The following is a 27,662-nucleotide window of genomic DNA, read 5'->3' on the forward strand; positions in this document are numbered from 1 at the left end:
GCAGGGGCAGGAGACGGGTCTATTTCATTCAGTCATCCAGGTATCAGGGGACTGAGGGATATGACAGGATTGTGAACTCAAAGCATATAATAAAAATTGTTATAACTTTCCTCTGTAGGGTAGGTACACTCCTAGGCACATTGCATACATTATGCTTAATCTTAACATCCCTGAGATATATAGGCATGATACGTATATTCTACAGATCAGAAAGATTGAGTAACTTGCCTCGGTGACTCTGCTAGTAAGCAGCAGAGCTGATTTGACATTATGTTGAATAGCAGTGTAAGTAACGAGACTGTTACAAAAGCTGAAATAGCCAATGTATACCAGTTAAGTAAAATTTATTTTGTTTATATTGACCTTTTTGGTGAAGGTGTTAATTTAAATTAAGACTATGATATTCAACATGTTTGCTTGCTTTTCTTAGAGGGATTTTTTGAATGTTGCAGAATTATCCTTTTGGGATATATTTCCTTTATATCCTGAGGCTGTTTAATAGCTATCTTTTTTTTAAATGCCAAAGCTTGTGAAGTCTTCAGTTCATGGAAACACCAGTTTGAAATAAATATCGCAACACAAACAAATTTGTTAGTGGTTATCAATTGGCATATTTAACCATAATAAATATTTGGATAATCGTGCCTATTATTTCATTCTGATCCAAATGCAGATAATTATCAATGATTGCACAAAGTGAATTTCATATTCTTAGGTAGCTTTCTAATTAGTTGAAAGAACCCCAAACTTGGAATTGGAAGACTCGGGTTCCATGCTCCTTTTTGTTGTTTACTGCCTGTGAGACCTTGTACATGTCACTTTACCTAAAGAGGTTGGAACTTGAGTTTCTCTTTTTAATCAAATGAGAATAATGTTCTCTATTTAGCAGCATTGTTATGAATAAGAGGATGTGTTTGTTAAAAGTTCTCCTCACAGACTATAACTATGAGAAAGCCATTTAAAACCTTCTGTTACTTTGCTTTTCTTATCTGTAAAGTCTGTGTGTTGAGTGTGGGATGAGGTGAGAAGAGCGCAGATAAGGGAGCTGGGTTAGAATTAGATGGTCTCTGTGATCCCCCCTGAGACCTGTGTTCCTATAATTGTCAGACCTGCCAATGTTTTGTAGGTGGTGAAGTGTTATGTACAAATAAGGCATTGTTTCTCATTATTGTTCTTTAGCTGTGGTATCCTGCTAAGGAACAGGTACTATACACATCACTTTGCATGTATTATCTCAGTTAATCTTCGTAACAACTCTGTGAGATAGATGGTGTTATTTAGAAGGGGAAGAATTTGAAGCTCAGAGATGAACTAACATTTCATGATCATGGATGTTTGAGTGTCACGGACATAGGTCAGTGTGATACAAACAACTGTACTTCCTTTTCTCTATGCATGGAATTATTTGTGACACGTCAAAGCTAGGACTATTTGTGGGCTTATTATGCTGTAGGCAAATTGCTTCTTAGGCCTATTATGAAGTAATGAGGAAATTCAATAAAAATTCTTTTATTTTGCTAACCTGCAATGTATCTAGAATCATTGGGAGAATATACAAAGATATATATGATGTAGTTTGAGAGCTTATGTTCTATTTGGAAATAGAAGGCATAGGCACATACATAATTCATTGAGAAATCAGTCTGTGGCAGAATAAAGTCAACTAATGCTCAGTAAATGCTGTAGTTGTTTTAAGAAGGGAGTAGTTAGTATGGGTTAGAGGTTGTTTTGCAAGCTTTTATTTTGACCATGACCCATGATACCTATTTTATGTGATAAACTAGTATTATATGAATATTTATTTATATGTATATGTGACTAAAGCAAGTTTCATGAAATAATTCTTACCCTTACTAAGTGTACTTGATTTTCTTATTAAAAATTTTATTGTAGTCTAGTCTAATGATTCTTGGAAGTGTGGCTGATGGAGCCCTCAAGGCGCTTTGTAAAGGGGATCTTAAGGTCAGAGCTATTTTTATAATAGCACTAAGATATTATTTTCCTTTTCCACTGTGGTGATATTCGCACTGATGTTGCATAAGCAATGATGGGTAGAACTGCTGACACCCTAGCAAGAATCAAGGCAGTGGGACAGATTGTACTTGTAGTCATATTCTTCACCACCACACACTTGCAGTTAAAGGAAAAATAAAACAACAACCCAGTTTGACTTATGAATGACCTTGATAAAGCAGTTACAATTATTACTACTATTAAATTTAAACCTTAATTGTGCATCTTTTTAATATTCTATGTAGCAAACTGGGTAATACATGTAAGACATTTTTGCATACTGAGGGTTATCTCAAGGAGAAACACTTTTGTGATTGTTTGAGTTGCCAGCTGAACCAGCCACTTTTTCATGGAACACCATTTTTGCCTAAAAATCAAATTGACAGGGTATTGTTTTATAGACTTGGTTATTTGGCAGACATCTTTTTAAAAATGAAGCGAGCCTGTTTTCAAGGAAAACAATGACAATGTTTGTTATCAATGATAAAATTTGAGCTTTCATGGAAAATTCTGATTGAAATTAGAATTTCAGAAAACTGTGTCCTGTACAGTGGGCTTGACAGCTCTAGTACTTAGACTTTTTTGATGATAGTGATGGTGATATTAGTGAATGTAAATATTTTTGGTATTATGTAATGGAATATGTCAACATTTAGAAGATCTTTTATTTTTTATTTTTATTTTTTAAAAAGATTTTATTTATTTATTCATGGAGACAGAGAGAGAGGCAGAGACACAGGCAGAGGGAGGAGCAGGCACCATACAGAGAGCCTGATGTGGGACTCGATCCAGGGTCTCCAGGATCACGCCCTGGGCTACAGGCGTGCTAAACTGCTGCGCCACTGGGACTGCCCTAGAAGATATTTTAACGTAGTGAACCAGTATTTTATAAATGAACATAATGTTCAATAATCATAATAGGTAAAAATCTATTCAAAATGTAAGACGGGGCAGCCCGGGTAGCTCAGCAGTTTAGCACCACTTTCAGCCCAGGGCTGGATCCTGGAGACCTGGGATCCAGTCCCATGTCAGGCTCCCTCTGCATGGAGCCTGCTTCTCCCTCTGCCTATGTCTCTGCCTGTTTTCTCTCTGTGTGTCTCATGAAATAAATAAAATCTTAAAAAAAATGCAAGACAGATCAATGGATTTTGATATAACAGAGTATGAAGAAGACTATTATAATACTCCTACCTTTTTTTTAAAAGTAGGCTCCATGCTCAGCATGGAGCCCAACAGAGGACTTGAACTCACAACCCTGAGATTGAGATCTAGAGTGAGAAGCCTAACTGAGCCACCCAGGCACCCGAAAACTCCTATCTTTTTCAAATACATATCTATGGAAGGCCAGATTTTCTACTGTTTCAGCCAAAATAACATATTAGCACAAATTGAATGCAGAAACAGGAAATTCTGGCCATCTTAAGTTGGATGTAAATATAATGTAAAATGTAAAACAACGAAACTGTTCTCACTACATTTTGTTTTTGTTTTTATAAAATATAGTTAATTTTCATAAAATATTTTTATGTTAGCATAATGGTTTATTTTTGGTATTTTAATTGGCAAATACTTTAAAAATTACTCAGTTTTAGTTTTTAATAGGCAAATACCAATACTTACAACCCACATAAGCAAAACTTCTTTGGAAGCTTTCATAATTTTTAAGAAATTAAAGAGATCCTAAAAGAAGTTTGAGAATTGCCATCCTTTTTTTTTTTTTTTTTAAATAATAATTGAGACATCTTTGGTATGTCATGAATGGGTCTTAACCCACAGCTTGAAAAAGTACTGAGCTGGAGTTACAGGAATTACCTTGTGAAGAGAAGTAGGACTTCGCTAGATTTTACCTAAGTTTAACTGCCGTGGAAGAGCACCCTAAGATTTGAAATAAGTTGAGTAGTTTTTATTTGGAAATAGCTATTTGCCATCATCCTGCAAACCCCATTCAGATCTTCTGTGAGTTTCCCTTGTGGTTTCTTCATGCCTTTCTCACTTCATTGTCAAGCATGTACACGTGTTCCCTCTGGGCCTCATGTTGATGTTTTATTGCATAATTCATGTTGTATTTATTTACATGCCTCTATCTCTTTTTTTTTAAATTTTTATTTATTTATGATAGTCACACAGAGAAAGAGAGAGAGGCAGAGACACAGGCGGAGGGAGAAGCAGGCTCCATGCACCGGGAGCCCGATGTGGGATTCGATCCCGGGTCTCCAGGATTGCGCCCTGGGCCAAAGGCAGGCGCTAAACCACTGTGCCACCCAGGTATCCCACATGCCTCTATCTCTTACCAGACTATGAGCTCCTTAAGAGAAGAATTAGTAACCTATTTGTCTCTCTATTTCTACCATGGTGCTAGACCCGTGAAGATTGCTTAGTAAATGTTTGTTGAAAGAATACATAAATGCAGAGGAAAAAGGAGTGATCAGGTGAGGTCAGATTTAGGATGTTTGGAGCCTAATCATGTAAGCAGTGGAGGGCCATTAGCATGGGAGTGATATGGATGGCGTTTTTTTTTTGAAATTAAACCTGGCTCTGGCTAAGAAAATTGGGAAGTGGTGAATGGAGGTTGTTGAATCAGCAAAAAAAACTATTATTATAGTAATTTAGCCTTAAATCAGGTGACCCTGGCCTAGATTAAGTTGAATGCTTTTCTCATAGCTAATGAAAGATGCATATCCTGAGGAATATTTACAAAATCCTACACATAATAATACCCATGCTACCTAATATTGCATACTTATAATATCCTGAATACTGTGCTGAGGACTCAAGGTGTATTATCTCATTTAATCTTCACAGCATCCTTGAGAAGTACTTTGTTTCCATTTTTTGATGGTTAAGTAAAAATAATACATGTTCATTGTTGAAAAATTGGAAAATACAGATAGGCAGAAGAAAAATAATGTGTATCACTTGTAAATCCAAAGTCAATACCAAAATGTAATCACTAAACATTTTGGGGTATACCATTTTAGACTTAAAAAAAAAAAAAGATATGTCTATGTGCTGAATATATGCTTGCACATAAGGAAACCCTGAATATGAGACTTAGTGCTGTTTCCCCATTGAAAGGATTGGCTGACCTAAATATATAAGCTTTCAGGGATATGTCTCTAAAATAGGCATATGTCTCTAAAATGTTAATTTTGTTTATTCATCCATATCCAAAATAATATACAAAATTATATAAGTAGAAACATGTTTTGAAGAAAATACATACTCTTCCTGTATCAGTATCTGTATCATTGCTTAGAACCATTTGAAGTCTCAGACAGTTTTTTAGGACATATGTTGACATACAGCACTCTCATATCTATTATAGCTGCACATGATTTTCTTTCAAGCTGTATATATCCATTCAGATGACTTCAGGAAGATGGGTTTTCTTTATTTACACCATACAGTATACTGCATTGCTTAAAAACATTGTTTTTATTGAGATGAAAAAAATTTTTAAAAAGATTTTATTAATTTATTCATGAGAGATACACCGAGAGAGAGACGGAGACACAGGCAGAGGGAGAAGCAGGCTCCATGCAGGGAGCCCGATGTGGTACTTGATCCCAGGACTCTAGGATCACACCCCAGGCCGAAGGCAGGTGCTAAACCACTGAGCCACCCAGGGATGCCCATATTGAGATGAAATTCACCAAAAATTAACCTTTTTTAAAGTGAACAGTTTGTTGGTATTTATTATATTCGCAGTGTTATGCAACAATCACCCCTATTTCCAAACATTTTCATCACCCTAAGAAGAACCCCATACCCAGTAAGTAGTGACCCTCCTTTTCCCCTTCTCCTCAGCTCCTGACAACCATGAGTCTGCCTTCTGCCTCTATGAATTTACCTATTTTGCACATTTCATATAAATGTGACATTTTGTGTCTGTGACATTTTGTGTCTGTGACATTTTGTGTCTGGCTCTTTTCACTTAGCACCGTGTTTTCAAGGTTCATCCATATTGTAGCGTATATTAATACTTTGTTCCTTTTTATAGCCAAATCCTATTTCTTTGTATGTATAATCCACAATTTGTTTATCTTCTCATTAGTTTATGGACATTTGTGTTCTTTTCACCTCTTTGCTGTTGTGCATAGTGCTGTGATGAACTTGTGTGTACAAATATTTGTTGGAGTATCCATTTTTGGTACTTTTGGGAATATACCTAGGAGTGGAATTGCTAGGCCATATGGTAGCTCTATATTTAACTTTTGGAGGAACCACCAACCTGTTTTCTGTAGCAGCTGTAACATTTTATATTCCTACCAGCAATGTACCAGGGTTTGCCAATTTATTTTTAATGAGGAACACAATAAGATGGGGAAAGTAAAGAGAAAATATGTATGGCCTTTGAGTTTATTAGAGCTTTGTATCTCAGATTTTGCCTGATGGGCTTATTAAATATTTAGCATCACTTCAGCACTAAGAATGAAATTTAGCTTAGGGAAATGTATCTAATCTATTTTAAGTGATAATAGACTAAGAAGTGAAGATCAGAGAAGTGAGAGAAGGGAAATTTAAATAGACTTAAAATTCCTTGAAGGCAGAGATCCTATTCATCTTTGTGTCCCCTGCATTTAATAAAATGCTTAGCATGTCATAGGTTGTGTTGGGGGTCCCCAAGACTGTCCTGGGTCCAGTGATTCATTAGGATGTACAGAACTCAACATATAGTTAATACACATGGCTTGTAGTCATTGTCATGACTGTGAATTTATAACAGTGAAAGGTTATAAAGCTGAATCAGCAATGGGAAAGAGTGCGTAGAGGTGAAGTCCAGAAGAAATCAGGCTCAAGCTCCCAAGAGGTCTCTCTCAGTGGAGTCACACAGGATTTGCTTACTTCCTTCAGCAGTAAGTTGTGACAATGTTGTCTGCCAAGGAAGTGAATTAGAGAAGCAATGCTGAGATTTTTTCTTTTGGGGGTGGTGGTGGTGGGAGGGTATAGATGGGAAGGGTAGTTCACAGAGGGAACTCTATCTACTCTACACCCCAAATCCAGACTCTCAGAAGGAAGTATTCCATATAATCTGTATTATTTGCACAATTTAGGCATGGTGGGCCAGTCTTTTATCAGTTCTGGGGATAGGACCCTCCTGAAATGAAATCTGAGTTCTCAGACACCAACCAAGCCCAGCCTTTCAAACTGTCCTTTCTTTTTTTTTCTTTAATATAAATTTATTTTTTATTGGTGTTCAATTTGCCAACATATAGAATAACACCCAGTGCTCATCCCATAAAGTGCCCCCCTCAGTGCCCGTCACCCAGTCACCCCCACCCCCTGCCACCTCCCCTTCCACCCCCCCCAGTTCGTTTCCCAGAGTTAGGAGTCTTTCATGTTCTGTCTCCCTTTCTGATTATTTCCCACTCATTTTTTCTCCTTTCCCCTTTATTCCCTTTCAGTATTTTTTATATTCCCCAAATGAATGAGACCATATAATGTTTGTCCTTCTCTGATTGACTTATTTCACTCAGCATAATAACCTCCAGTTCCATCCACGTCAAAGCAAATGGTGGGTATTTGTTGTTTCAAATGGCTGAGTAATATTCCATTGTATACATAAACCACATCTTCTTTATCCATTCATCTTTCGATGGACACTGAGGCTCCTTCCACAGTTTGGCTATTGTGGCCATTGCTGCTATAAACATCAGGGTGCAGGTGTCCCGGCGTTTCATTGCATCTGTATCTTTGGGTTAAATCCCCAGCAGTCAAGCTGTCCTTTCTAAAGATGGCAGTCAAGACTTCTACATTCTTTTCCTTTCCATAGGTATTTTAGTTCCTTAAAAGGTGTTCCTAGGTTCAAGTTCTGTGAAGAAAACTAGATGCTATCATAGAGAATTAGTAGGGACTTTAGTGTCAGACAGACCTGGCTATATTACTGTAGGCAAATTGCAGTTTTCTGAGCCTTATTTTCTTACTATAGAAAGGTATATCACAGAGTTTAATGAGAACACCAAATAATAATGTATAGAAAACAGTAAACATAATGTCTGTCCTGTGTATAGTAAGTGGCTGTTAACATTGTGTTTCAGCTTGCCTGTATTAAGAAATAAAGAGACCTCAATATAGTAGTAGGTATAATATAATATAATAATATATGATAAAATATCATTGATATAATTAATATATAATAGCAGTTACCCCTAGGGTTGGGATAAAGCACCCAGACAGAACTGTTCCCCGCCCCTTCCCCATCCCCTGCATCAGGGGCTGAGATCTAGATTTTGTTGGAGAGGACATGGCTATGGCTCTCTTGAGTGGCAGAGAGCTAGCTATTTGAGTCCCTGTGATGCCAGACCTGCAGAACTTGTTGGGAATCTGCTTTTTTAAAAGTTGCCAGAAATCTACTTTTGAGGGTGCTCTACTTTTCTCTGCCATCCAAAAGTAGAGCATTCCTATGAAACTCTTTGCAAGCCTACATGGAGTAAAGAAATGATTACCATTAATATATATGGAAAAAGGGGATTCCTGGGTGGCTCAGCGGTTCAGCGCCTGCCTTTGGCCCAGGGCGTGATCCTGGAGACCCGGGATCGAGTCCCATGTCAGGCTCCCCACATGGAGCCTGCTTCTCCCTCTGCCTATGTCTCTGCCTCTCTCTCCTCTCTTTCTCTGTCTATCATGAATAAATAAATAAAATATTTTTAAAAAATTTGAGCATTTATAGACCCTAAAAATAACTTCTCTTAGGTGTTTTTGATATCTTCGGACACATCTTGCTAACTCATACACAAAATAGAGCTAAAGCACTGTTGCTTACAGATACAGTTCAGAGATCGGTGGCTTGGTGCTGTGAGGCTGAGTGTGGTTTCCCGGGAAGGAGCTTGGTGGTACCACTGTAGCTGCTGGAGGTGGGCACTGTCTCTGTCATGGCTTGCTGCAAGACAGACACTGAACACTTTTCACTTTCTACCTTTCTTTGTGAAAGCAGAAATCCTCTTTGGATTTCTTTCAGTTAGCAAAACCAGATACTAATGTAGGTTTTTTTTTAAAGCTGAGTGCTGTAAGGCTTTCAAAAAGAGGAGGACACCTGTCCTGAGGAAAGCTATTTACAGGGAGTTGTCTTACCAGATGTAGATGTACTCTACTGTATACCAGCCCAAAGGGAGTTCCTGAGGGAAAGATACTGGCAGCTGGGTGCTGCTACCTACTGTTAGGTGCTTCAGGAGCCAGGAAAGAGGAAGACCCCTTGTCTTGTAGGAAACTGCTGAGAAGGCACATTGGGACCTGGAAACAAAACCCTTTTCCCCTAGAGTGTGTCTCCTGGGCCCTCTACTGACGCAGGTTGACTACATGCATGTCGACAAAGGAAAAATTTCTTAAAAGGCCCAGATCCATTTTCACAGAGCAGGCAAAAAGGATGTATTTGAAGCTGAGAGTCAGCTAATGGATAACCAGCATATGGGTAGAATACATATTTAATTCCAGATGCTCAGAAACCAGGAAGAATATGGCAAATAGAGATTTAAGGAACTTCAAATATAAGTAAGCCACATGCAAAACCCCCTGAATTTGGACCTGCCTTACACCATATATAAAAATTAACTCGGAATGGATCTAAGACCTAAACACAAGATCTGAAACTATAAAACTCTAAGAAGAAAACAGGGCTAAATCTTCATGACCTTGGATTTGGCAATAGATTCTTGGACACTTAATGTCCAAGAATGGACACTTAAATGACACTTAAAAGCATAGATTTTAAAAAGATAAATTGAACTTCATGAAAATGAAAAACTTTTGTACATCGAAGGATGCATACCATCAACTCAAGGGAAAAGTAGCCCCAGATGAGAGAATATTTATGAATCCTATATCTAGCATGGGATTAATATCCAAAATATTTAAAGAAGTCCTACAACTCAACAACAAAAAAAAACAAGTTCTATGTTGTTTCATGGAAGGTATCTTTGCCACAAGCATTTTTTTATGCACAACTAATTGGCTGTAAGGCAATTTTATGGTAAAAGATAAAAAAAATAACTGGTTGACAGTTGTTTTTGACAGTTGTTGGTTTTGTCAGGTGGTTTACAGTTTGGTTTTATTTCTCTTTTGACATAGTACTCCCATTTTTATATTATATAAGTCTTAGCCTCCCTGTGGTCCATATAGTGGTGCAGAGTTTTGAACCTGTACTTCCCGTAGAACTTTGTAATATCTGTTGGCAAATGTGACAGGATGCTAAGAACAGCAGTGTAGAAGGCTTTCACAGTGCAATATAAAGCCTAGTTGTAAATAGACATCCTAGTATTTGGAAACGCTTCTATTGAAGGAAGAAATTTTAATGAAAAAAGGAAAAGTGAGATGCTGGACAAGACCAATCAAGAGGCCAAAAAAAAAAAAAAAAAAAAGAAAGAGTATAATACTGTGAATGAAAGACTTTAAAGACAAGCGATAGGTATAATCCACAATACTATTGCTATGAGTCTACACGATGCATTTCAAATGTATTCAAGTATTTTGTATTTCTCAGTAGTCTTTAATTTTATTATTCATTTTCATGTTTCATTATGTCCCTCTTGAGGAATGTCCCTCTTATCATTTGTGAATTTATCTTTTATGGCCAGAATTTATCTTTTATGGGAATTTATCTTTATGGCCACTTAGTTATGCAGTGAACATGTTTGCAGAAAAAAAAAATGCTTGTGGCAAAATTGCTTATGGTGAAAATACCAGACATGAAAGAAACAGCCTGATTAAAGAGTTGGCAAAGGACTTGAATAGAGATTTCTCCAAATAAGAAATTACAAATGGCCAATAAGCAGTTAGAATGATTCTCAACATCTCTAATCAAAGGGGCAGTGCAAATCAGGATGGCAATAGAATGGCTACTGAAAAAAATTGAAAACCCGAAAATAAGTGTTGGTGAGGATGTGGAGAAATTGGAATCCTTGTATATTGCTAGAGGGGATGTAAACTGGTACAGCTGTCAAGGAAAGGGGTATACGATTCCTCAAAATGTTAAACAGAAATACCCGTAATGCAGCCTACTTCTACTTCTGGAGGTATACCCACAGAACTGAAAGCAGGGAGTCCAATAGATATTTATGCACCCATGTTCTTAGTAGCATTATTCACAGTAGCCAAGAAGTGGAAGCAGCCCAATATACATGAACAGATGAATGGTTAAACTGAATGGGGTCTATCCGTACGATGGAATATTATTCAGCCTTAGAAGGAAATCCTGACTTGCGACACAGTGTGAATGAACCTTGAAGACATGGTAAGTAAAAACAAGTCAGTGACAAAAGGATATGATTCCACTTACATAAGGTTCCTAGAGTAGTCAGATTTATAGAGACAGAGTAGAATGGTGGTTGCCAGAGGGTGGGGGGGTAGAGAATGGGGAGTTTAATGACTATAGAGTTTCAGTTGGAGATTTCTGGAGACACAAGTAGTGTTGGCGACGCAATATTGCGAAAGTACATAATGCCACAGAACCAGACACTTAAAAATGGCTGAAATGGTAAATTTTATATGTCACCACAATTTTTAAAAAGAAAAATAGAAACTGCTGAGGAATATTTATATAACAATCTCAAACTTTAGTACCAGAAGGGGTAGATTTTATTATTAATGTACTTCAAAATATAACTTGGTTATGATTGTATTTTAATTTTATTTTTTTTTAAATTTATTTACGATAGTCATACAGAGAGAGAGAGAGAGGCAGAGACACAGGCAGAGGGAGAAGCAGCCTCCATGCACCGGGAGCCTGACGTGGGATTTGATCCCGGGTCTCCAGGATCGCACCCTGGGCCAAAGGCAGGTGCCAAACCGCTGCGCCACCCAGGGATCCCCTGTATTTTAATTTTAAAAAGTAAGAACAAAATGGATTTGTAAAGGAAATTTAAGAACTGGGAGTGTTAGCCAATCAGGAATTGATCCCAGCAGAGTGGACTGCTTAGCTGTATGAAGCACATATATATCACCTAAAAGGCCAAGTTGCTTTGGTCTCCTTAGAGCTAATCTCACTGGTTTCTATTGAACGCTGGAATGGATTCACAACATGACTAATTTTTACATCTAGTTTTTGAACACCTTCAGTGTGCTGGATGGCCATTTGCACATATTTCTAAAGAACTGACTTTAGAGTAAGCTAAGAAAAATTGAAGGTTATTTGGAAATTTGTGACTTTGTAGGAATGAGTCCCATAGATTGAATTTTTCTCTCGAGTCATTTGCAACTGATAGACACGGGGGTGGGGAAAGAATTCTGTGGAACTCTTTCACCGCATGTTAAATACTGTGCCGGATAAGCTGACCACAATTATTTCAGTTAATCATCACAACTTTATGAGGTAAAGTTTATCTATTACACATTTGAGAAAATTGAGGCTCAGAGAGTTTAAGTAATTTGCCCAGAGTCACAGAGTTAGAAAGTGATACCACCAGTATTGGAGTCTACGTCTCTTTCACCCCCAAAGCTCCTGCTTTCTGGGTTGTATCATGGAAGGAGCTACTCATATCTGCAATTAGCAGAGTCTGAGACACGACCGCTTCCCTGACTTGAGAGGCAAGAGTTCTCAGCTCTGGGTTCTCTTCTATCTGCTTAGTCGAAGAACTTAGGCCAGAGCACTTCTCTTTGAGCATCAGTCTCCTCACCTATAAAGAAAAGGGGTTTGATCAGTTATCTCTTCAAAATCTGACACTGTTACTGAAAAGAGGGAATTTTAGTGTGTTCCAAATAAATACCTATGTCAGATTTTTAACATGAAACATTTTACTGATACAAGGCATTTTTTTTAACTTAAAAAAAAAATAAGGCTGTTTGGGGTTGAAGGTGGAGAGGGTGACAAAGTACCTTTCATCAGTTGTCTTCATCGGGATGTAGAATAAATTATGTTTTATTTTATTGGAGAATGAAAACTTAGTTTACCAGTTAATAGTAGGACTTAGGTTGGGACTATGTTGTTAGATACTACCAGATTCATATCCCTGTAAGTCTTCATCTTATCTCTGAGTACCTTGAACCCTGTATTGCTTGGAAACAGTAAGATGCCCTTTGGTTGCTTAGCAGTCTCTCTTCCAGAGCCAAAGGTTGCTATTGCTAGGATTGGTTTTTGCATGCAGTAGCACATGGAAGTTAGGTTCATCTACCGTTCCTGTGGTGTTCCCTTCCATGTCCATACTTGACAAACAGTGACTTTGGCTGCAAAACAAGGTAGTGAAGTATCTTGGGAAACTTGATTTGCTTCTTTTTCCAGCCAGTGTGGTTTAAATCAATCTGTCCTTCCATTGTTAAATGTGCGTAGGGTAACTTGAAGTTCATTTTCAACCGCGAATAAGTCAGTGAAAAATCTGGGTTTGTTACCGTTGCCCAAGTTTTGTTTGTGGAGGACAGCTTCATTTCTTTCCTTTGCTGCTTTTTTTACTCCCCTCTCCCCAAATTGCCTGGTGTCAAGAATTTACTTTGTTCCATTCTCAGTATTTTTCTTTCTTCCATTTTGTGAAATGGGTTGGATTTTGTTAGACACAAAAGAAAGACAATGGGGTGGATTTTTATTTGTCTTTTTAAAAAATTGCTTGGTGTAACTGCATTGTGCATTTCTGGTTTTTTCTATCCTGCTCCTAGACAGCCCTCATCAGTGATAGAAGCCAATGAGAAATCCCCCTGTAATAAATTTCTGGACATGGAACATGCAATCTGTTAAGCAGGTGAAACCAGGAGAGATTGGCAGAGGGTGTCTTCCTTAGGCTCTGGTTAATGTTCTATGGATCATTCCATTGTTCAGAAGTTATGGCTAGAGTATTCTATCACTGCTATATTTCTGTATGAATGCAGGGAGTTTTCGATCTACAGTGTTGTTAATTTCTCCTAATACTTCTCTTTTAACCGTATTTTAAAAATGCTTAAGGAAGCCATACCTTTTGCTTTTCCTCTCAGGTGTAGTATTTTGGGTACTTTTGCAATGGCCAGATATTTGGCTAATCATTCAGAAATGGTATTGATTTTCAGAATCATTTAAGAAAGTGGCTTTAGAAAACATGCTGACTTGTAAGCATGCCATCAGTCACCACGCTGAGGTGTGGTCCTTCAGTGAGCACTCACCCTCGTTCCCACACACGTTGTTCCGGAAGATCTTCTGGAGATTTGAGGTTGGTTTGTTGTTGAGTTGTTTGTTTTAGTAGATGTTAGTTATGGTATCAGTCACGTTATCTTGTGATTATTATAAGTTTGAGCTCTTCAAGGGCAAGGACACTAACATTGCACTGGTCATAGGCAATTGTTCAATTATTCTTACTGAATAAGGGAAAGATTATTTTGCCCAAATGGATTTTTCAAAAATAGGTACATGTGGGAGCCTCTAAGGTGCCTGTGAAGGAATAGAAAGGTGCTAATTTTCTTCTCTCAGTGTCCACTCTACATCCATGGCCCACCACAATTCTATTTGACCATTACTCAAGGAGCCTTCTATTATTCTTTCACAAGGCCACTAAACCAGAAGCTTCTAAACAGGTTTAATTGCTGACCTCTATAGTCACTAAGGATTCTTATGGTTGGTATTTTTTTTTTTTTAAGATTCTATTAATTTATTGAGAGACACAGAGAGAGAGATAGACAGAGACACAAGCAGAGGGAGGAAGCAGGCTCCATGCAGGGAGCCTGATGTGGAACTGGATGGGCCCTGGGCTGAAGGTGGTGCTAAACCGCGGAGCCAGCCAGGCTGCCCCGGTATTTTATTTCTTATATATTCTTTTTATTTTCAAGCAGCTTCTCTGCCTCGGCAGAGTCCGTTTTGAACTCTTTCAGTCTTGCTAGGCCAGAACTTTTGCTTACAGAGGCACATGCATAGCTGCTAAAGCCTTTTCTCTTGGAGCTTAACATGTCTGATTTCTATACCATCTGTTCCATTAGCTAGCCTGTAATTCCATCTCTGCTTTAAATACCAGTTATTATTTTTACACTGATTAAAAACTCAGATCTGCACGTCTTAGATGGTCAGCACCATCCCAGGGCCAGAGGAGTGTTCTTTAAGCAGCAGAAGCCCTGGGTACAGAGTTAAGAGCTAAGTGTGAGGACAGCTCAGTCATTATCATTAGCTATTTGGCTTTGAGCAAATCACTTAATTTTCCTGAGATTCAGTTTTGTTATCTGTAAAATGAGGGTTATAAAACCTATTTTCTGCGTTGTGAGGACTAAATAAAATTATATGAATGTGTTTGTAAGTTATAAAATCTTGTGGAACACTGGTAATAGTGACTTTTTGGGTTCTTCATAATACTCCAAGTAATATGTGTATTTTACATTTTATAAAATTGAAACAGTTCAGATAAAGCATGTTCTCTTGGCCTTCCACAAATCTTCTCCCTTATGCATTTTACTCTGCATTTATTTACTTTTTTATATGCATGTAGAAATCCCTCTTTTTGTATTATAATTGAGAAAAAATACACTGCTATTATTTAATATGTCACTAGGTAGTTTGTAGAGATTTTACCTTTTCAAAAACTTGTACACAGGGTGTTGAAATATAATAATTAGCACTATTTCTCATTGTTTAGTGAGACAAGGTTCTTACCAAGTTTTCACTGTTACAAACAGCAGTGCATTGAAGGTCTTCGCACATGCTTCTTTGAGCACACACGCAGGAGTGGCTACAGAGGGCAGACATGGGAAATTATAAGATGGTATGTGTATTTAGCATTTTAATGATTATTGTCAAATTGCTTTCCAAAGCAGCGATCTCAATATACTTATATTCCTACTATTAGATGTGAAGGTGCCTATTTATTCTTCTTGCTAACTCATGATATTTTTGTTTTCATTTTTGCCATTTCATGAGTGAAAAATAATGTCTCAAATCCAAAAGAATGTTCATAGACATGATGGTTTTGTGAGTGCAAAGAAAAAGCATACCTGGAAACAATTTAAAAATCTATTAACAGGAGAATAAGACAGATGAATAAATTGTGACATAGTCATAAGATAGAATTCAAAATAGGAGTCACAGTGAGATAGAGTAAGATGCATAAGGGGAGATGAGCAAAACTTCATAGTTTTGAGCAAAAAAAAAGGAAATTGCTAAAGAGTACATGTGATAAGATCTATTTCTATAAATTAAAAAACGTGCAAAGTTAATGCATTATGAAGAGACAGATTTTTACATGATAAAATTAAAAAATAAAATAAGCCTTTGTCGTTAAGGGTTGGCCACTTTCATAGGCAGAGAGTCTCTGAGAGCTGGTGAGTAGGAACTTGACTTTGCTAAGGCCAGTGAAGGAGGCCATTTCCTCTGACATCTATCTGTGCAACCTGTTAACAGAAGTGTTAACTTCTGACAATACCACCTTGTAGGTTTGATTTTTTTCCTTATAAAAAGTTCTCAGCGTTGTTGAACTCAAGAATATAGTTTCTATGTGGGATATTCTCTGGGAGGGATGAATGTTAATTTGTTTTTGGGTGTTTTCCATTACTTTCTTAATCATATAATCTCTTTATCAGACAATCTAGGAATAGTTACTTTAAAAAAATAATGTGGAATGGTTATTGTGGAAGAGAACTTGATAAAATGGAAAGAATAGGGATTTGGAGTCAAACAGACCTGGATTGAAAGGTTTTTTTCTCCCACCTAGTACCTATGTTTTGTTACCTCCTTTTTTTTTTTTTTTTTGCTGCTTTCTATTCCTCCTCCCCTCCATCCTAAAATTATACCTGATTTAATTGCTCAGTGTCTAGTAGTTATCACCATCTTTATTATAATCATTGTTAAAATCTGATGTTGAAGTAAATTACAGAATGTAGAACAAACAGGACACTTACTTGTGGATTTCAGAAGGAGCCCTGTTCTTTTTGTTACAGTCTAAGCTGTATGTCTCCCCTGTAAAAATTAGTATGAGTGTAGCTAACTATGTATGTATGGCCCATTATTATCCTTACTATTGTTAAATAACAGGTTGATTGACATAGAATTCACCGACTATAAATCTTACCCTTTTAAAGTGATAGTAGTACTTTTTAGTGTTTTGGTAGTTTTTAGTATAATTATAAAGCTGTGTATCTGTCATCACTAATTCCAGAACGTTGTCATCACCAAAACCAAACCCAGCACCTGTTACCACTCATTCCCTATTTCGCCCTTTTATCCCCTAGAGCTGCTAATCTCTATTCTTTCTCTGTGCATTTGTTCATTCTGGATATTTCATATAAATGGAGTCATACAATTTGCTGGGCTTTTTTTTCCACTTAGTATGGTGTTTTCAGTATTAGGTTGTATCAATACTTTGTTCCTTTGTATTATTACCCAATAACATTCAATTATGGTTATATCATACTTTGTTTATCCACTCATCAACTGGTGAACATTTGGATTGTTTCTACTTCTTGGCAATTATGAAGTAAAGCTGTTATGCACATTTCTGTACGAGGTTTTGTGTGGATCTGTGTTTTCACTTTTCTTCCTTACACCTAGTGTGGAATTGCTGGATCACATGGTAACTCTGTTGTAACATTTTGAAGGACTGCCAGACTTTCCAAAAGTGCCTTTACATAACACTTTACGTTTCTACCAGCTATGTATGAGATTCCACTTTCTCCACCTCTTCACTGAAGTTTCTTTTTTTCATAATGAGTGTGAAGTATTTTCTCACTGCAGTTTTGATTTTCATGTCCCTAATGACTCATGAGGTTGAGTAGCATTTCATTTATTGGCCATTTGTATGTCTTCTCTGGAGAACTTTTTGTGCAGATCCTTTCCCCATTTTAAAATTCAGATGGTCTTTTTAAGAGTTCTTTATATATGTTTTGAATACAGGCCCTTTATCAGACAGATGACTTGCAGTATTTTCTTCCATTCTCTGAGTTGTCTGTTCATTTACTGATGGGAGTCCCCTCTCACTTCATTGAGGTATAACTGACCTCTAACATTGTGTAAGTTCAAGATGTACAAGATTTTTTTTTTTAAGATTTTATTTTATTCACCAGTAATAGAGGCAGAGACATAGGCAGGAGGAGAAGCAGGCTCCTTGAGGGATCCCAGGACCCCGGGATCACCACCTGAGCCAAAGGCAGATGCTCAACCACTGAGCCACCGTGGTGCCCCAAGATGTACAAGATTTTGATTTGGTGCACTTACATATTGGGAAGTGATTACCAACACAGTCACAGTGTTAGCTAACATGTGTCACATAATTACCATTTATTTTTTATGGTAAGAACATTTAAGATCTGCTTTCTTTGTACCTTTCAAATATATAATATAGTATTATTAACTATAATCACTTTGCCAGACATTAGATTCCCAGAATTGATGGTGTCTGTTGACACGTTTTGAGTCCCAGAAGTTTTTAATTTTGTTGAAGCCTGATTTAACTGTTGTTTCCTTAGTCACTTGTTTTTTGGTCTTCTACTGAGGAGACTACTGTTTAACCAAAAGTCATAAAGATTTGCTTCTGTGTTTTCTTTTAAGAGTTTTATGGTTTTAGGTCTGTGATCTCTTTTGAATTAATTTTCTATACGGTGTAAGACCGCATTCCAACGTCATTCTTTTACATTTGGATATCCAGGTGTCCCAGCACCATTTGTTGAGAAGACTGTTTTTTCCCCCATTGATTTTTCTTGGCCCCCTTTCCAAAATCAGTTTATCATAATTTTAAGGGTTTATTTTTGGACTCTCAGTTGTAGCACATTAGCCTATATGTCTATCCTTAGGCTAGTATCATACTATCTTGATTACTGTAGCTTTGCAGGAAACTTTGAAATCAGAAAACATGAATCCTTGCTTTTCTTTCTCAGAATTGTTTGGCTCCTCTAATTTTTTTAGTCTATTAGCTTTGGTGTGCTTTCTCTGAGGAGACTTAACTTATAAATATCCAAGATAGAGATTTAGGAATCAAAAAGAGAGAACTTGGATTGCCTGTGATCGAATCAGTGATGAATGCCAAAATAACTTCAGCTTATTGAACTCCATTTATTTATTTATCCATTGTTTTGTGCCCACTGTGTGTTAGACACTGTGCTAAATTGCTGGGTGACTGTGATGAACAGACATGGGGTCTCTGAATTGAGCTTATGTTGTCCCTGGTTTTCATATTTTTGAATGCAGTGTGGATTTTTGACTATCAAAGATAAGGATATCTTGTCAAAGCAGATGTACCATTAGTTGGAAAGTGCTGTCTTGCCATATATGAAAATCCTATCAGTGCAAATTCTTAACCTTGTTATTCTGCCAGTGGGAATGAAAACATAAATGGATGGAAGAAGAGGATGAGTATTTTCCAGGTAATTGTGTTGAGCACATTGAAAAAATTACAAAAGCACTTGTGTGTGCACATGTATCTCCTCCCACTTAAAAGTTGTCTTGAAGGCAAGGGCCTTGTGTTATTCACCTTTCTTACTTATAACTATTAGTTATCTAACAGTACTTTTAAAATATTAGGTGTTCAGGGAGCCTGAGTGAGTCAGTCAGTTAAGCATCCAACTCTTGATTTTGGCTCAGATCGTGATCTCAGGGTCATAAAATTGAGCCCCAAGCTGGGCTCTGTGCTGAATGTGGAGCCTGCTTAAGATGCTGTCTCTTTCTTTGCCCTTCTTCCCTTCTCCCCTTAAAAAAAAAAAATAGATATTCAGTATATGTTGACTGAATGATTGAATGGGTCAAGCCATGAATGACCCAATACTCATGCCATATGACCTTATACTAAATTAGGGTTTGCACAGCTTGTATTGACTATCATTCTTGTCCTCAAGGATCTTGATTTAGTTGTTAATGTGAAGATGAGATACTCAATATGATATTCTTTTACAAAAATAAGATGTATTGAGTTGTAAATAATATGAAAAGGACATTGTACAAGTAGCTTAAATACATTTAAATAAATATATACATGTTAGGAGTCACTTGGGTCCATTGGGTGATATAGGGTGGTAGAGGAAGTCCTGTACAGAGACGGGATTTCATGTAGGGTTCAAAGAACTGAAGGAACACATAATGATAGGGAGTGCCTAAAACTTCCAGGCCATGGGGTGGTTCTCAGTAGGGGGAGCGTGTTCAGTTCTCAGTACCATTCAGCCAGGAGACTTCTGGGAACGTGTGAATGTTTTTGGTTGTCCTAATGTTCGTGATTCCTACTACCTTTTAGTGGTTAAGGACCCGAGAGGCTAACATCCCACAGTGTGAAGTTAGGAGTTGATTTGCCCCAAATCACAGTGGCTCCATGTTTGAGATATATTGGGAAGGAAACAAATTTAGCTCTACTGGGAGGAAAATAGTGTTTATGAGTTGTGTTTTGAAGCAAATACTATCTGTTTGGTTTAGTTTTTGCCATTGTAGAGGCTGAACTTGGAGAGGTATGTAGTTAGAGTGGAAGATAGCAATGGAACACCTTAGGAACTGTTGTAGGAATTTGTATTTGATCAGTTTGGATGATTTTGGTGATTCTTAATGTTTTCTTTTGTCTTATAGTTTAATTTTCTTTTCTTTTTCCTAGAACGAGCCTCTGACCCCAGGTTATCATGGATTCCCAGCACGGGACAGCCAGGTTGGTATTCCTGTTTATAACTCAGATGGTGTGTGTTCATTCTAAGGATGCAGTGGTGGAGAGTGTTTCCTGAAATAATTTTGGAGAGTGATATGATTAGTTTCATCAATGAATTTACATTTAGAGCTACAAATAAAAATATTTTTTTAATCCTAAAAGAATTGTAATCACATTATTGAAATTGTGGATATTACAGGGGGAAAAATCACTCAAGCACAACCATAATTGCTTTTGTTTTTTCTTCTCCAGGCTGTATAATAATTTTTTAACCTGGTTTTCTTGATGTCTCATAATTCTAAGTGCTGGGCTTGTCTTTTAATTCTCTGCCACTTAACCCCTGCCTGCACAGATTTTTTTGAGTCCTTGCAATAATCTGCAACAAGAAAATTCCGTTCTCCTTCCTGGGGGAATTCAGCCTTATGGTTTTAATCAGTGAAGGCTTGTTTGAGAGAGGGAAGTTTCTGTTGCCTTTCTTTGTTAGATAGGGAGGATGATTGGAAAAAAGCCCAGTCCCTACTGTGGGTAGAGCAGTACTGCTTCCTATGAGACATCATCTGAATGCTTTAGGTGAGTGTATAAAATGCCTTCCCTTTCCTTTTGCTATTAGAAACCTTGAGCAGATGAGGCTGAAGCCGAGTTAGGTTAGAAGAACAGGTAAAGCTGCTTCAGAGGAATGATGTGGCTTAAGATACCTACCCTCTGAAATTTGCCTCCTTGCTGTTTGGGAGTATTGATATTTTTCAGGAGATTTGAAAGGATAGCTCATAGCAATATCTTTGAATACCTATCCAACTTCCCCATAGAATTGTCCAAAAAAGCCCCCATTATTAGGCTCGTCCAAAGGACATGTATCATTGGAGTGCTAAATAGAGGGGTTGACATAGTTCTTTCCAGAAATTACTTGAATCTCATCAGAACCCCTGCAGCTGATTTTAACAACTAGGATAGTCCCATAATTAGTGGTCATCTATTTGAATATATGCTCAGTTCTTGTACTTTTGGTGCTGGTTTGGTATCACATCGGCCCCAGGTGGGGTATGGAGAAAAAGGACGAGGGAGAATATTGTTGATCTTGGTGTTCATCTCCCAGGGGGATCATCACTGTTGGAATTGAAGTTTGTTCTTATGGAAGCTTTTGTTAAGAGATATGGTCATTTACTTCAAATCTAAAGAGAATAATATAGAGGGTATTTTTTTTCTTTCTGGTTTGGGTCTGCTCTAGAGCTTTTGAAGCTGTAAAATTTATGCCCTTTGATAGTAATTCTATATTGTGGCCATATATCAGGAAAAGTACTATTGCCTGGAGATTCAGCCTCTAGAGGTTCTGATTGAATAAGTCTAAGATTGGGTTTAATCATTAACATATTTAGAAATCTCTATAGGTGATGCTGTTTTATAGCCAGAGTGGAGAACTGCAGTCTTATGGGCTACTTTAAAAAGAGTGACATTTTCTGTTTCATCCTGTTCTTTAACATAAAGATGAAACCTAAAGGATCCTTAAAACATAAAAGATCATGGTCAGTCTCTATCTAGTTTTGCATACCAATGCATATGTTTACTTATTTATAAAATGTTGCTTATTTGGGATATAGGCTTATTTTAGATATAGGAAGGTAAAACTAATTAAAGTATGGGAACAGACGTACTGAGTTTAAAAGGAACTGGAAGGTACTGTATAATGCTGAGTTCTTCCTGGAGGGATTGCAGATCAATAAGAAACTAAGTAAAAGGAATTAAGAGGAATTTGTTAAAGCACAAAAGTCCTCTCGTTGCTTGGAACTGCTTTATCTTTTCTTTCTCTTGTGGTAGGGACCCACTTCTGTAACCTGCACCTTCATTACTTATACTCTCTCTGCTGTAGGTCTATGCAGACCCCTTTGCCATAGTTTAAAGCTGCTAATTTACTTTGAGGCACATTCTGATGGTGACAGGCTTATATTAGTTTATTTTCTTGGGCTTTATTTTGTTCTCCGACTGGATCTTTGAATCAGAGATCTTAGAGCAGTGCAAACAGGCAAATATTGAATAGCTGCTTGTTGTATTTGATGAATACAGAATCCAAATGAGTACTGCTAATTAATGCGCCTAACCTTGTGAACTCTCACTTTGTGCACTGAGGTTTGGGAGGCATTTATCAGTGTGTAACACTGGTCACCGAGCAGCCTGAGGTGGGCAGAAACTGAACTTGTGATCTTTACATCTCCCCAGAGCAGTTTGGTTCAGCAAATCCAGGAGCTTGGGGATAAGGTAAAGGTGAATTTTTATTGTGTTTTTGTCCTCCTTATTCTTTTGCTGTTCCTTTCTAAACAGATAGGAACCTTCCCCAGGCAGGATTTTTATCAGCATCTCTGGGTGATTTTAAAAGAGACAAAGTTACAATCCTAATCCTCCTAAAGCACTGTTATCAGTGCTTTCCCACCTCCTCCTCACAGTTACCTTTTGAAGTAGAAAAAGCAAACACTTCCTTTGGACAGAGGAGGAAACTGAGGCGCACACAGATAAAGTGACTTATCCAAGGTAACCATACCAGTTAGTAGCTGCATAAGAACTGAGATTTGTCTTTCCTTTGTTGAGGGCCCTTTCCTCTGTCCTGGGGATTGTTCCCTCACACAGTGAAAAGTGTGGTCATGTATGTGTGTGCCTGCTCACTCCCCTACTTCATTTATCATTTGGGGGCTTCATAGGCCTCATGAAGCTCAACCATGGTCCCTGGTTAGGGATTATCCCCCCTGAATTCCTTAGCACCAAGCAAACCAGCATCTCACTGTTTAGTGACCTTTTTCATCCTGTTCTGTAAGTGACCGCCACATTTGAATTAGAAACCTGTGCAGCAAAGAAGGGGAAATAAAATACTTGCCACCTTGTAGAGGTTTTGCTTTTTTATGTGCAGTAACCCTAGCCTTCTTTCCTAGTCAGTTAGCAAGCTTTATGAGATGACAATCCATTGCATTCATAAAACTCTCCGAGTACTTCCCCTGCTTGCTAATGGGCTCTGTGGAAGTGGAGGAGACGAACATTGTCCAGACTTACAGAAGTGAAAACCATCTGGAAAACTGAGTGTCTCACCTAAGGCCATGCAGGAGGTTGGGTTGACCATGCAATATAGTGATTTAGATTCCCAGCTGATTGTTTCTCTGTTGTTTATGTATAGCACAAGTGCTTATTTGAGGGTTAAGGCTGGAATATTTTGTGGGTTTGTAATATTTTTAAATGAGAATATTTGTGTGCATTAGCTTTAGCGTTTTTAGAAAGGGGGGCTTAGGAGTAGCAGCCTGATTAGAAGGGGGCTTAGTTCTGCATAGCAAGCTTACTGTTTTTGCTAACATTGTTTGTTTATTTAGGATGGTTTTCAGGGGGCTTCTGGAGAGTACAGTGGGAGTTCCAAGGCCCAGCCCCTTGCCACCTCTCGGTGCCATAACTTTATGTCTGCTCTATTAGGGCGGCCATAGAGTTCATCATTCTAGTTGGGGCACTTTTGAGAGTGCAAAGCAATGCTCCTATTGAAACAGCCCCAGGCAAACCGAGATGGGTGGGATATATGGTCATTTTAGCCATAATTACAGAACTGTAGTGAATGTCCCCTTAACTGATGTTGGATTATGGCATAGTTCATTGTCTAACATTTAATCTGCGTGGGAATGAAACATGGCCATTTACATTTGAGATGAGAGATACTACAGACTCTTGGTTGGGTTCGGGTACTGAGTCAGGTACGGAACTGAGAATAATAGTATGCTAAAAAAACTAATATTTGTAAAGTACTTTATAGAGTGCTTTTGTGTTTGCTGAAATTTGATCTTCACAATAGCTCTGCTAGGTAGGTGGGGCTTTATTAAGGACAACAGTTATTAGAATTTTGTTCTTCAAAACAAAGAAACCAATGGAGAGGGGCGCCTGAGTGGCTTAGTTGGTTGAGAGTCTGACTCTTGGTTTTGGCTAAGATCGTGATCTCAGGGTCCTGGGATTGAGCCCTACATTGGGCTCCCCCACTCAGTGGAGAGTCTGCTTGAGGATTCTCTCCCTCTCTCTCTCTGCCCCTCCCCCTGCTTGTATATCCTCTCTCTCTCTCTCTCTCTCTCAAATAAATAAATAAATCTTAAAAAAAAAAAGAAAAGAAAACCAATGCAGAGATTTTTAAATGACTGTCCCAATGTCACATAGAGGGAAGGTGGCAGAAATAGGCTTGAACCCTGGATTTTCAGCCTGTCTTGTAATTTCTCTTTTGTGGTCTTTTGTCATTGTTCTCTCTTCCTTGAATGGGGATGTTCTCTTGCTAGTGTGACAAGATATAATGGAATCCTTGGGGATGTAGCAGCACAAAAAGGCTTCATATGATCTGGAGGTCCCTTGAGTAACTTATGTCTGTCAAAATTTTTTTCTCTCTTGTTTGTTAAAATAGCTCACGGTTCACAGTTTATCTTTTTGTATTTTATTTTATTTTATTTTTTAATTTTTATTTATTTATGATAGTCACACACAGAGAGAGAGAGAAAGAGAGGGGCAGAGACACAGGCAGAGGGAGAAGCAGGCTCCATGCACCGGGAGCCCGATGTGGGATTCGATCCGGGGTCTCCAGGATCGCGCCCTGGACCAAAGGCAGGCGCCAAACCGCTGCGCCACCCAGGGATCCCATCTTTTTGTATTTTAAATATAAAAAAATTAACATCATGGTGTTAGGCTCTTTATCTTATTTTTAAAATATTGGTCAGTGTCTCCTTAAAATTTTTTTCCTTTCCTAAAATTCTGTTGAAAGCCACTGTATCGAATTCAGATGAAACATGGAAACAAAGAATGTCAAAGGTGATGTGCAAGTTGGCAGATGTGGCTTTGACTGTTAGAGATTTTAATTGGGAGTGGCAGCCATACTTTTTAATTTAGAGGATAGATTAAAAATGACCTAAGAGGGGGTGCCTGAGTGGCTCAGTTGGTTAAGTGTCCAACTCTTGATCTCATCCCAGGTCTTAATCTCAGGGTTGTAAGTTCAAGCTCTGCTTTGGGCTCCATGCTGGGCATGGAGCTTACTTAAAAAATAAAAAAAAAATAAAATAAAAATAAAAATGACCTAAGGGATTTATTTTTCAAGAGTATTTTCTTTGTTAAATATTGAAAAAACTTTTTTTTCTAACTAGTTCTTCCTTTTATTCCTGGAATGGGCTTTATTTTAGTCAGAGTTTTTATAAATGAACTTTCAGGGCTTTTAGTTATTTTGATTGGGGGCCATGGACAATAGCAAATGCATTTTCTGTCATACTCATTTGGTTTGATGCCAAAGAAATAATAGCTACTTTTCCTCCCTTGGGGAGAGTTAGAATGGAGGACCTGGTAAGAGTCTTCAAGTTCTAGCTCAGTGCTTTTAAGCTTAAAAAAAGATAACAAACCCTAGTAAGCAATACCTTTTACATCATGACCCAGGACACACACACACGAATATAACTTAGAATTAGTCTTCCAGAGAGTACAGTACATACCCTTACTGTGTTGTAATAACTGTATATTTTCCATTCAACAAGTTGATTGAGCAAAATTGATTTTCTGGACCCACTAATAGTTTGGGGTCTGTCAAAATTCTAATAATTGTTGTCCTTAAGCATGCAACCTTCAAGAACTCCATAGACTCTAGCAGCTACTTCCCTACTCCACATCCCTCTGCATCCATTCATCTATTTTCTGCCTCTGTGGATTTGCCAATTCTGGGCATTTCATGTAAGTGGGATCACATAATATCTGGTCTTTTGAGACTGATTTCTTTCACTGAGCATAACTTTTCAAGGTTCATCCATGTTGTAGCAAATGTTGATACTGCATTCCTTTCATTGGTTGAATCATATCCCACTGTCTGGATATAGGGAGGATTTGTACACGAGCCTACTACCTCCCTCTGTAGTTCTGTCTCCTGCAGCTCTCTTACTTAGAGTTGGTGCTTGTCACTTGGGCATTCTTGAACAGTCTTGACCCTAGCTTCACTGTGGAGTCACTGTTCCTTCTGCCTTCAGATATGGACTGCTCTTCACCCGGATGCTCACCTTATTCTCATTCAGGTCACAGGTACAAAATGGACTCCTCCGAGAAGCGTTTCCTAACTATACCAGTCTAAAGATACCCAAATATGTAACCTGACCATTGAGTTGCACTTTCTTCATATCTCTCATCATCAACTGTAATTATCTAGTGCACATACTTTATTGTGTATCTCTCCCACTAAAATATGCTCTGCAAGCTGTGGCTTTGCTTAGCGCAGAGCCTGACATGTAGGAGGAGATCAATAAATATTTGTTAAAGGAATAAATGAAAATTATTTTGTTTAATGTCAAAGACTTTGAAAGGTTTTAGAAAGGGAAGTGACATGATTTATTTTACATTTAAAAAAAATGACATTCTGGCTACTATGAAGAATTGAATTTTATGGGGGGGGGCGGCAAAAACAGCAGCCTTAGAACTGTCTAGGCAACAACTTTATTATTTGCTGTGTTTAATGTCAGTTCCAACCAGGACCTATTTGCTGAATGAGAAATTTTACCACACTCCCCAAGCTGGAAACTGGATTAAAAAGACTAGAAGTAAAGTGTTTCATACCTGTCCTGTTTCTCATAGTCTATAATTTTCTTACTAATTTTCTTACTTGGCCCCCTTTTAACTAAAAATACTTCTGCTTTGCTTTTAAATTACATACAAAATTGCTTTTTTTCTTTTTGCTAGGTTGTACAGAACCCTACTCTCAGCTTTTATGCAAGGTATATTATAAAATGGTTGCTTCTCCCCAATATCTGACATCAGGTCACCCATCAGTGGGTAGGTCCTCTGTGATGTTGCTTTACACCCTCTAGTGGAGGAAGGGTTGGTAAATGCTGTGGCATCTGGTATTCTAGCATTTTGCTCAAACCATGTAATTAGCTTCAGACTTACTCTTGCATTTTAGACCATTTACTTCTACAAATAGTTCATACGCTTTTTCCTTCTGCAAAAGACCATTTCATTTCATCTGCTGCTGTCTGCCATGTGCCTAAATAACATGCTTATTCTGCTATTTCTTGATTTACCAATTTTAGACACCATGTTTTGACTTCCTACTGTTGGAAATGAGATATTAACAGTTTTCTAGACAATGTCTCCTTCCTTCTAATAAAGCCATTTAAAAAAACCCAGTGTTTATTACTGATTTATGATCAT

The 27,662-nt window shown here is 37.8% G+C and overlaps 1 protein-coding gene across 10 annotated transcripts in view; it reads left to right on the forward strand.

Annotated features, from left to right (window-relative positions):
• The window catches only part of RBFOX2 (RNA binding fox-1 homolog 2), a 274,668-nt gene that overhangs the window by 67,023 nt on the left and 179,983 nt on the right, over positions 1 to 27,662 (forward strand). For all 10 annotated transcript variants that reach the window (XR_008664953.1, XM_055329184.1, XM_055329187.1 and 7 more), the window contains exon 2: positions 20,445 to 20,495. Coding sequence is in view for 9 of the 10 variants with exons in the window: in XM_055329184.1 (XP_055185159.1) it covers positions 20,445 to 20,495 (51 nt within the window). In the remaining variant the exon portion in view is untranslated. The remainder of the gene's footprint in view (positions 1 to 20,444; positions 20,496 to 27,662) is intronic.

The sequence above is a fragment of the Nyctereutes procyonoides genome, unplaced genomic scaffold (assembly GCF_905146905.1).
Source record: "Nyctereutes procyonoides isolate TBG_1078 unplaced genomic scaffold, NYPRO_anot_genome, whole genome shotgun sequence".
In the NCBI taxonomy this organism is placed as follows: Eukaryota; Metazoa; Chordata; class Mammalia; order Carnivora; family Canidae; genus Nyctereutes; species Nyctereutes procyonoides.